This window comes from Vanacampus margaritifer, chromosome 15 (genome assembly GCF_051991255.1).
Source record: "Vanacampus margaritifer isolate UIUO_Vmar chromosome 15, RoL_Vmar_1.0, whole genome shotgun sequence".
Taxonomy (NCBI): domain Eukaryota; kingdom Metazoa; phylum Chordata; class Actinopteri; order Syngnathiformes; family Syngnathidae; genus Vanacampus; species Vanacampus margaritifer.
In genome coordinates, this window is record NC_135446.1 from 4,525,425 (window position 1) to 4,537,259 (window position 11,835).

General features: G+C 41.3%; 1 protein-coding gene across 2 annotated transcripts; it reads right to left on the bottom strand.

The window, feature by feature from the left end:
- Positions 1-779: 779 nt before the first annotated feature.
- slco1e1 (solute carrier organic anion transporter family, member 1E1) lies at positions 780-11,145 on the bottom strand. 2 transcript variants are annotated; one of them, XM_077544598.1, is made up of 15 exons: positions 10,985-11,145; positions 8,675-8,845; positions 8,306-8,447; positions 8,088-8,220; positions 7,853-7,971; positions 6,657-6,803; positions 6,482-6,580; positions 5,924-6,148; positions 5,683-5,847; positions 2,930-3,125; positions 2,506-2,671; positions 2,181-2,365; positions 2,034-2,098; positions 1,847-1,964; positions 780-1,790 (listed from the first exon to the last, which is right to left on the bottom strand). In XM_077544598.1, the coding sequence occupies exons 2-15, from the start codon at positions 8,780-8,782 to the stop codon at positions 1,427-1,429; spliced, it is 2,232 nt and encodes a 743-aa protein (XP_077400724.1). In that variant the 5' UTR covers positions 8,783-8,845; positions 10,985-11,145; the 3' UTR covers positions 780-1,426. The 2 variants fall into 2 exon arrangements, with proteins under 2 accessions (XP_077400724.1, XP_077400725.1); XM_077544599.1 differs by lacking the exons at positions 8,675-8,845; positions 10,985-11,145 and having other exon boundaries at positions 8,088-8,224; positions 8,306-8,446.
- Positions 11,146-11,835: the final 690 nt, after the last annotated feature.

The window sequence follows — 11,835 nt, forward strand, 5'->3', positions numbered from 1 at the left end:
GTTCAACTCAACTCTGTCCTTTCCTGCTTCCCTCTGGACTTCATTTGATGATTAATAATGAATGGCGTGCTATTACTATCATCAATAATGAAGAGTGGCTCATTATTTTAATAGGAGTCACAACAAGTGAGAAAGTATGAATGAATAAATTGATTACATGAGCACTGAACCAAAAAAAAAGAGCCATATTTACAGTGACTGACTGAGTGTGTAGTATTTACTCACAAACTTCAAACCACTCGCATCGACTCTGAACAACAAATATGAGTACATGGAAATGAAAATGACCTTGTTCACGTGGGCTGATGCTTTGTTTTAGGTTGATGTATAAATATGCAAAAATATGCCATTTTCACTGCGCTTTTTACAGTATATATATATATCTGTTATGCATTAATGTATAAGATCTTCGGGAGCATTATTAAGCTTGTACAGGCCACTGAAAGATCATGTTTAGAGAGACTGTGCTAAAAGAGTAAATGCAAAAAAAACCCCTATAGTTTGATGAAAATTCAATTTCTGATTTTGTTTAAATAAAATTATCAAAATGATATCACTAGGCAATTGTGATTGTGTAATAATCCCATTTGAGTGTACAGTATAGAAATAGTTTCTCATAATATTACTAATGCCTATATTGAAAGGCATAACAGTCAACCGTATTTGCTATTATTTTGATAATATTAATTTAGATGCTATCTAATGTTGATGCAGGTCCAGTTAAAGGTTTTCTTAACTTTTAATAAATGTCAATATAACTGCTAATATTTGTGACACAATGCAGCTTCACATCTCTACTTTAATACTCTAAAAACAAAACATTGTAACAGCATTCTCTCATGTTGTGCATTGTTCGGCTAATGATGGATCATCATGAACACACCGTCACATTACTGTACTGTATTTCACATCGTATTTTAAGCAAATGATGTCATTGGAGCTGTGCTTGCTCCTTTTCCTAATCAGATCCTAATCTGAGTATTCACAATTTTGCATATTTACAGATTTTTGGAAGCCAAACCTTCCCTTTTTTACTGAAAAAATTATTTATTCCGGGTTTTGTGCTCAGGCCAAAGTATTGGTCCACCATTATCTTGTGGCATCTTTACCATGAAACTACTGCCATGTTGAAGTGAGTTGAGGAGCTTCATTCACACAGAAGTTGTGCTTCTCTGACATGCTGTGGCATCTAAAGGCAATTATTAATGTGTACACTTTTCAATTAAATTATCCTCAATTTCCAATTAGGAATATTTCCAAAATTCTTCATCTTAACTTCCCATGAAAACAGAAATAACTTCTCCAGAAATTTACCGTAAATATTTCACCCCTTTGCAACCCTATTCCAAATACATCAGTAATATAATAACAATGATAACATTTTAATCGCAATTCTGTTGGCGTATGGGCGGCTAGAAAAGTGACCTCAGTTGGAGTGGGTTGTTTTGAAATGAGTTATTTTCACAACATTCAGTTTCTTTGCTGGATGTTCCGCTTCGGCCTTTTTGTCAACTTTGTGGTTGTGGTCCTCGCTTGTTGATGTGAGCCCCTCCGCGGCCTCTTGCACGATGCATTCAGTGGCAAAGCCATTGTTGGAAACCCCATCCTTCGATGCCCTCTCACTGAGTAGATTGTCCGTCACTTTTGACTGGGTGTGAATTTTCATATGCTTGCGGGCTTTGGGCTCATCCTCCTCCTTCTGGAACTGCTTTCGGAGCAATATGATCACAGTGAATGTGAAGAAAAAGGAGACGCCGCTGATACCAGAGACCAAACCCAGGAAGATAACCCTGCAAATAGAGTTAAGTCAATGGGACATATAAATGGACATGTTATGTTGTCATACCTGTACATATCTGCGTTATACAGGCGACAAGCCCCTCTGCCACCACACTTTTTAACCGACCATTGCAGGCACGTTAAATCGATGAATGCACCAAAATAAATCGGTGCTGGAATTCCACCTGTAGCAAACCAAATCATCAATTCCGAATCATCAATACAACAATACAATTCTTATTGTCAAAGCTTACCAAGGAGACGAATGATCATGATCTGCATACCCACGGCAAGGGATTTAAGATGCGGGGAAATGCATCTGTCATAACAAAAGCAAGCTTTTTTCTTTTTTTCTTTTTTAATTGATAAATATAAATGTACCACTGTATTTGAATACCAACCTTATAACGACCATGTATGCAGGCGTGATTCCCATGGAGCTGATGAAGGCGCTGAGAACGGATACAGCCATGTAGGAGGTGAAACTGCTGCTGCAGCTTTTGGCATGGGGGCACTTCCCCAGTTTCACTGATGTGCTGCTGCCCGCTGGGAAGGAAGCGGACACGCAAGTGCAGTTGTGGAATACCTGGAGGAGGGAATTCTAGTTTGTTATCTACAATTATTTGGATTTTCTCTTTGGAATTAGTGTTGGGCAACTACGTGCTATACTACTGATAAGAATGTTTCACAGAGGTGTTTTCTAGTAACAAAGCAATGAAGCCCTACTGTTTTTTTGCCATATCCGCTATAGCTGTGGCAGCCAGCCATACATGGGGAAATGTACGTGATGCCGCTGTCTGAGCACACCGGTTCCCAGTCCTCTGCTGAGCATGAACAGTTGCCGTTGCACTCGGAGAAGAGAGTTTGGCCTCCATGTAACACTCCTGGCGTCCTGTCAGCAGAAGTGCACAGGAAAAAGATAATTTCGCATCAAACAATCTGCTCTGCTGAGAGACGTGGAAGTCATCATGTATGTATGAGTATGGGTATGCGCATTGGCCACAGTGGATTACAGTGACATGTCAGTTGACGCTACCAGCAGGTGTGTTGGATGAAGCGATTGAAAGAGCACCAGCAGCTGTTTACATCCTCCCTTTATACCACCTGTTATGGATTGCAGTTTGGTACACCCGCCACCCCAAGTCCATACCCATTATATGAGGTGGTGAGTCCAGCTATGGGAATGTTGTCACACTTGGTGCTGAACTTGAGCAGCATGAGGAGGTAGGCCCCGAGGGACATGGCAAAGGAGAACTGAGCCCCCGACACAATGCTGAGCTTGTATCGTTTCATCACGATGCCCCCCAGAAAGATCCCCATAGCGACGGCTGGCAGGGTCAGCACCCCTGGAAATTAAAGCGGGAAAAAAAGAAGTTGAAGTGAGTCAAATAACATTGAAAGAGGAAGGAGAATAGGGAGGAGTTGATTAGCATCAACTCCTCCCTATTCTCCTTCCTCTTTCAATGTTATTTGACTCACTTATTTGATCTACATTAGATAACGACTAGAAGCATTATATTAACTAGAATTCCATTGCACAATGTTGCTTTAATGTCAATAAACCCTTTTTTTGTCCCTACAATCAATTATCTGTTAGAACAGGACAATGTTTGCCCTTTCGTGGTTAAATACACACTGAGAGCTACCATGGTTGCAGGTAACAAATCTGTCTACGTGTGCCTTTGAAAACAAACTAATTAACATTATAAATCTTCAGTGTGCCTACAACCATCCAACCCTACTCATTTAATTGTTGAGGTTCTCTATTGTCATCGGTCAGTCTTTGTCAATCGTTATATACTGTGTCAGTGATAAGTGGGTTACATCACTTACCAATTGTTTGTTAGTGTACATGACCATTAGAAGAGATGGGTCTTTTATGTCACTCGTCTACATCAAATTTATAGCATGCTGACCTATTGATTGGTTAATCGGTAATCTCTGTTACGACAGGCGTGAGAGGTTGCAAGATGGTGGACCCAAATGCGGGGAAACACGGCAGGGAGACAGAAATGAAGGGCAATGTGAGGTACTTCATTGAAACATAGAGAGTAAGGTGAGTAGACAATGACTGGACAGGACTGGACTGGAAAGCCATGACTGGACTGGACGAGAGTAGGCTGGTTGCCATGACTGGACTCAATGACTGGGCAGAGCATGGGCGACTTGGCAGAACGTGGATGACTTGACAATGACGTGGACGACTTGATAGTGACGTGGACGACTAGATTATGACGAGAACGACTTGAAAGTGACGTGGACGACTTGACTGAGACAAAGACGACTTAACTGTGCCGAAGACGACTGGACTGAGATGTGGACGACTTAACTGAGACAAAGACGACTAAACTGTGACGACGACGTAAGCCTAGTTTATACTTATGCGTTTGCTCTTGCGTTAATGACCGGCGTACATCATGTGATCGACAACAGTCATTAACGACAAGTACCGCATCGCTCGTAGCTGGGCGCTGCGCACACATCTCCAAATCTTGTACGCCGTAGATGGTGGGTCGTAAACTTGTAACATCGCTAATGATTGGTCCGTTCGATGGCGTACTCAGTTTTTTTTTTCTTTCCCCCTCGGTATGGTTTCCATGAAGGCAACTGTATTTGTAAGCGCAGGTGGCGTAAATCCACTTCCCTCCCTGGAGACCACGTTTGTGTGTGATTGTGTGTGTAGGACGAGGGAAAAAAAACAAAAACCTGTGTTCGCCTGTTTGCCGACAGCAACAAATTGGCATTAAATAATTGCCATGGTGAGCCAACTTTGCCCCCGGCTTTGTTTCTTGTTCCTGAAACTAAAAAGCAGAGGTGGGCATCGTCATTGACTGAAATTGATCATTGATGGAAGTGCCCACCTTTTGGCATGTGCTTCAGCACCTCCAGCGAATGCTTAATAATGCGAAGCCTCGCAAAAATAAACAGATTGAGAAGGACGATGTGTACACCCCCCGCGAATGACAGAAGTAATAGTGCTTCAGTCGGTGCATTTTTTCAAGGCTTCGCATTATCAAGCATTCACTGAAAGTGCTGAAGTACACACCAAAAGGTGGGCACTTCCATCAATTCCAGTCAATAACAATGCCCACCTCTGCGAAAAACTACTTCCTGAATTGGACATAAAATGCAGAGGAATCTCCACTCTGTGGTGTCCTATCAAATAGCAGCCGTAGCGACACCCTGACTTAGAGTGAAACTGCAGCAGAACCTGATGTGTATTGTGATCTGTATCGCACATAAGTATGAAGGCAAACGCACGAGCGGTGCTCCGCCGTAGCTTGACTCAGAAGTATAACGAGGTCTTTATCTTTTACGCGCCGAGGACCACGGACTCCCACACATAATGTCGACAATTCTCCATCACAGTCTGGACAAACACAACAGACTAAATACACCAATACTAATGAGACACACCTGGGGAAACACAATTGGCTGAGGGCACTGATTGGTCACACACACTAGGAAAGGAAGAAGCACACAGGTGGACATGGTTAGACATAACGAGACGAGGGAATAAACCAGGAACACATGACAAACACCAACCACAGACAAAAATAACAAGAACACCCATAACAAAACCCAACACCCACAGAACCGAAACATGACAATCTCTCACCCTTCTTTAGAAAGTCTACTCCTTGTTAGTCGTTACATGTTGCAGCAATGATTGGTTGGTTACATAAGTCACTCTTCTTCGGTCAGTCTGCTGATTACACGCTGCAGCAGTGACCTACTTATCTGGACAGTCTGAATGCCAGCCATTCCGTACTTTATGAATAAGTACCCAATACGGTCATACATTTCCTGCCAATATGGTCATAAATATCCACCCAATACGGTCATAAATCTCCATCCAATGCAGTCATAAATCTCCATATATCTTAAGAAGTGTCATTTTACCTATGAGGAAGTTGGCTCTGGATGCTGACTGTCCAAACTGTTGCTCTATATATTTGGCATTAAAGGTGTACATGCCAACAATCGAGTTGAACTTCAGCGTGCTGCCACAAATGAGCAGGAAGAAGGTGGGATTACACAGCAGGTGCTTCACTGAGGGAAGGAACCCTACAGGAGATGAAGGAAAGACATGAACCCTAATGTTATACAGGATAGTAGTGAGAAAAGTGAGACTCCATCAAACCTTTGGCTATTTCTGTTGTGTTTTGAATGGGCTTGTTGATGGAGGAATCCCCTCTTGTATTTGCACTCTCTTCCTCTGGTGTGGGTTTGGCATCTTCAACCTCAAGTGTGCGAGGGAAGAACCAGAAGGGAAGGCTGGAGAGGAAGAGGAGGATGGCGGACACCAGCATGCCCATCCACCAGGCTCCGACCCAGCGAGCATCATTAGGAGAGATGGTTACACTTTCTGTGAAGGAATACATGGTTTATACAATGTGGCTCTTGAGCCTTTTACTCGTTGCACTTAGCCATTGTCAAACACACTCTGTGTTTGTGGTGAGGGGGCAGGAACCATGGAATGGAATGTTACCGGGTGGTTCTGCTGCAACAGCAAGAAAGCTTAATATTTGAGAAGAGTGTCGCTGTGATGTCAGAAATCCAATGGCTAAGTAAATTTCTGCCATTTTGGATGACATATTTACAGATAATGGCATGAGGACAATGGGGGAAGCTTTAATAAATGTGGTGTGCACCACCACTTTCACGTCACAAGTATAGCAATCACACACTTCAGACTCACCCATATCCACATATCCAATGTCAACGTATATATTAGCACAATAGGACCCAAGGAGGTAGCCAAAAACAGGCCCAAGAAGAGCGATGGTCTGGATACAAGCTAACAAACAAGAAAACAAAAACGATTGTTTTCTGATGACGTTGTTCAAATATAGAGATTAGAAAATGACTCCTACCGATGTAGAAAGGAGAGTTTTCAGCCTTAGCAAAGTCGTCAATGTACGAGATGCCCAGTGGTGTGACAGGACTCTCTCCAATTCCCCGTAGCGCATTCCCCAAGAACACATAGATCCACATATTGGAACTGGACTCCTTTTCACAGGCTGCACAAACACAATGAATAGTGGGGAGTTGACAGTCAAAACTTGGCACATGGAAATGCATACAATTCCATCAAGAAGGAAGAAATGCAGTCCATCACCTTTATTGCATTGCCTGTCTACAATACACACACTTTATAATGAAGCGGGATAATATTTCCAATATGGACTTTGGGATATGTTTTGGAAGCAGAGGACTTCATTTAAGACAACACATTTGGACAGACATTTGGATGTTTGGCCCAACTGTGCCTCCAGTGCCTGCTTTTTCAGTCTTATTGTTACAGCATGTATTTCTCTGAGAGATGACATACAGTATGTGTTTAGGAAAACATTGCACCCTGCTCAGCTTGAAATATACCTCGAAGCGGTCTTGGTAGAACTGTAGCTCACAAACAAGATTCAACTCTGCCAAGCCATTAGTAAAGGATGCAGCCATCCCTTTTCTGATGCTTGTCTCCTAATATTTCTAAAAAAAAAATTACTAACCACTCGATCATTCAGTAGAGGACATAATAATGTAAATAATCAGTTCCAAGGACCATGCAGTGGATGCTGTTATAAATGCTAGCTAAACTGTTTGGTTGCTAACCTGATTGTTATTGTAACCCTCAAATCAATGTGTGCTGTTGTACTCACTACTTTATGGATGGATGGATTTTTAAGGGTAAATGAGCAGTTGATACTGTGGCTACTGTTAGCATCATGGATGTGAGGCCACTGCAAGTATTTAGCTGGTCCTTTAGAAGCCTTTGGGAATCACGGTGTTTGTATGTGTATTTGTTCAAGAGCAAGTATAAGCAGGACATTCCTAGAATAGTTGAAATGTTGCCAGCATTTTGAGTTTAACCATGTCTGTTTTCGCTTCTTCCCAACATTTGGATATTGAGCCGGAGCTTCGACATTCCAAAGAAAATCTATTTAACTACCTTTCTCTCATCTGTAAGAAGCTTAATTTGGCGTAACAAGCGAGGCTTTTGTGAGAATGTCACTCATGCTCAGTCTGAGTAAAAGAGAAGTTAGTCCCCCAGGGAGTAGCACGGGAGTTGTACCTTGTATTACATTATGTCCTGTTTCGTTCCGATGGCTCATGTCGTTATCAGGACTGAGACAAGTGATGGTGCTCAAACTGTCATTCTGGAAGGCGGCGATGACTGTATCATACTTGTAGCTGGAAAATAATATTTTGTTGTTTTCAAGCAAGGTTGTCATTTGATTTTTTTTAAACAAACAGATGGTCCAATCTGTGTCAATGTCCACTGCATGTGCACCACTGAATATTCTTACAGTCCCATGAAAAAGTGTGTCAGTCCAGTGAGAAGTGCCCCCGCTGCCATGAGAATGGAGCCCCCCGCGATGAGCCTTGGCCGATGCATCTTGGCGCCAAAATGGCTGACCACGGCTAGAAAAAACAAGTTGCCTTCCTCCAGGAAAACAGAGAAAAAATTACATTTCATGTGTCATCACACAGGACAAGATATGTTTCGTATTCCAAGTAGTTTTACCCATCTCAAAACTGCCGTCTATCAGGCCAACGTGTGAGCTAGAGAGGTCGAAACGTCTTTCGAGCTGCGTGATGGAGCTTTTGACGAAGGTTCCTGCCAGGGTCTTGCAGAAATAGGCGAAGGATAATGCCGCGATAAACATCTGGACAACAAAAATGGATTTTCGCTCATACACACTATATTATGAGTGCATTTCAATATGACGTATTCATGGATTTCAGTTGTGTTGGTTAGATGTAACCCTGACTTATGCCCTGACAGCCCGTCATCGAATATAGTTCAACCGTTGCTTTTGATTTTTCAATACAAATGGTGTAAAAAACATGACAGTGAATGTTGCTGATATTTTTTGAAAACCTTAAGTTGTACCTTGAGAGTTGAGATGCAACGCCGGCGTTTTCCGCTAATGTCCCTGTTCGAGACGTAGAGAGCCTGCTGGCTGGTCATTTTGGCACGGTCCTCAAACGTTTCCTCCATTTTTAAGTCAGGCTTTCAACATTTTAGCTTGCTGCTTTGCATGGAAATCCAACTGGGCCGCCTCTTCAGTAACAAAGGAAATAATAGATGTACAAGCATAGTTATAAAGCCTGAATGCAGTGACTTCAAGGCGATATATTATCACTGGCAAGTAGGTAGCTAGTAAATGCAATGGAGTTTTACAGAGGATATGTTGGTTTCATGAAGCTAAGGGTCCATTACTGTATGTTTAAAATCACTACCTACTTACCTACCTGACTGTCAGTCTGCCTATTCTAGATGATGAAGAAACGCGTGAGGAATATCATTTACTGAACTTAAAAACGTTAATCAAGCCTAAATGTTTTAGATTTTAGATTCTTCAAATAAATTACCTTTTGCTTTGGTTACAGCTTTGCACGCTTATTGGAATTGTCTGTTTCTGTTTCAATCTAGATAATCACTTGAAAGCGTTCTCCAACAGTCTTACAGGAGTTCCCGGAGGTGCTAAGCACTCTTTGGCTGTTTTGCCTTCACTCTGCGATCCAAACCTTCGCAAACCATTTCAATTTTATTTAGATCAGGTGATTGTGGAGACCACTTCATTGTCTTCCTTGGTCCGAGGGATTCTCTTCCACGTGTTGTTCCTTAAAAGAGTAAGTAAATAATAAAGTCCAGATTCACACAGTCTTCTTTGAACAGTTGATGTTGAGACGTGTGAAGCATTTAGGCGCGCTCTGATCTGGAATGATGTTAAATTGCAGTTTTTGAAGCAGGTAGCTGATGAGTTTATCCTGTGCAACAGAATTAACCCTAGATCTCCCTTTCCCGGAGCGGTCCAAACGAGAGCCAGTTTCATCATAACATTGGATGGACGTGGGTATACTCTCAATGTTCTTGAAGGATTTCGGACTGATTGACCTTCATTTTTTAAAATGGACTGACTGACTCACTGTTTTCTTTGCTTAGTTGAGTTTTTGTCATTATATGCGTTAGAACAACCCTGAAATAGGGCCATTCACTGCATTACATGTACTCTTAACCACTTAACAATATAACTAATGGTCTCAAATACAATAAGAGGTCAAGAAATTAATTTAGGTCATAAAGCCTCATCCACGCCATAAAGCTGACATACCAGAATGAAAGAACATACCAAGATGAGCAAGGTAGTTATCTGGGCAAAATGTGTCTACTTTGAAGAATCTAAATTATTAAAAAAAAAAAAAAAAAATTTTTTAAAGGTGAACACTTGTTCACCAAATAATTCCATCAGTTTCTTCATGATGTCAATGACTATTATTATTATTATTATTATTATGAAAAAAACATTGAATTAGAGGGTTTACACGCACACACACACACAGATGAACAACCACCATCACCTAGGGACAATTCAGAGCCATGCATGTCTTTGGAATGTGTGAGGAGACCAGAGCATCCGGAGAAAATCCACGCAGGCACGGGGAGAACATGTGATCCACCGTGCCACCCACATTGTAAAATCAACCCTCGCTCTGCAGCTGAGTGCATAAATTAATTCTAGCTGTAACGTTGCCTGTTTATCGTAGAAATACGATGTGAAGACGAAGCAGACTGCCCTTGCGCTATAATATTACTCGCCAATTTGCTGAATTCTTGTTTTTGCTCCGGTGACAATACAGGTTCCGCAATTTGCTTCTTGTCCTCTAGAGAGTTCTACCCACCAAAACCCGACAGTCCAAATACGAATATACAGTACATGCCAAAACATAGTTGCTGTAAAATTTACAGTATTTGATCGCTAATTATATAGCCTACAGTTAAATACCATAAAATTAAAAAAAACAAGATAATGCTGTAATTTTTTTTTACTGTACTTTACAGAAATTTGTTACAGTGTATTTTTTTCAAACGATACAAGTACAAGTACTCAACGTTTCAGTAGTCACTGATACCGATACCAACAGATACCACTAGCATATAAAACAAAAAAACGTGACATCATTGCATAAAATTAACAGCAATTTTCTATTCTTCTAATTTCTCATTTCTAGTTCCTGATCCTAAAACAGCCAACAACAGGAGCAAAAACTATGCCTCATGTTGACTTGATAATAGTGAAGCACCTGAAAAACCACAGGGACTGTGACATCTCTGCCAACGCTGCAGGTGTTTATAAAAACTGTCACATAAGCTTAATGATAATTACAATTTATAGGAATAATAAATGGAATGCATTACCTAGTGCATCGTCAGGACCATCTGGGGGGACTCTCCCTCCTGTCGAGGCTAGCGGCCATGTCGGGTGTGGGGGGAGCCAGACCTGCCGAGTTGCTATCCTCCCGCTTGTGGCCCGGGACAAAAGGCCGTGCACATTTTTATTCCGCAGGCATGCAAGCGGCTCCAGGAGGGCAAAGCAACAAGTGAGGAGAGGTGGAGCAGGCTGATTATTAGGAACTGCAGACCAGGCCCTATTTACAGTAACTCATCTATTCATATTCTGTTTTAGGATTTCAGTTTAAGATTAGTAGCAATGTAAATACTGTAAATCCACTGACACATGCTCACTCATTTCCATTTTTTTTATGATCCTTCCATATTGTTCTATTCACATAACAAGTATGTGCATTTGCATTCAAGTTTATCTGAATAACTATGAAATGTTATTATGATTAATCCTTATTAAGTATACAGTATTGGAGAAAAGGGGGAGTTCACGTTTATTGGAACAGACCTTGTGCCTGGCTGTGACCTGTGAATGTCTTCTGTTCCTGATGTAGCCTACCATATGTATGATGATTCTGTTGACTCTTTCTCTATCTGTTTACTCTTTCATTGTTTTGAGATTCACCCAATGTCAGTTCTTGGAACTGTTTCAAGGTCCCCAATGAACACCGTTACCACTTTCTTATAACAAATAAATAACATTTATAAATAATCGAAACACAAAATACAAACACTACAGAACCAGTATACGTGTGTCTAAGGGATTATTGTGGCAGGCAGTGGTTTGAAACACAAAATCTGATTTGGCCTTTCCAAATCCCAGGATTAGGATTAAGAATGTTCACATTCCTAAGAAACTTTCAAAC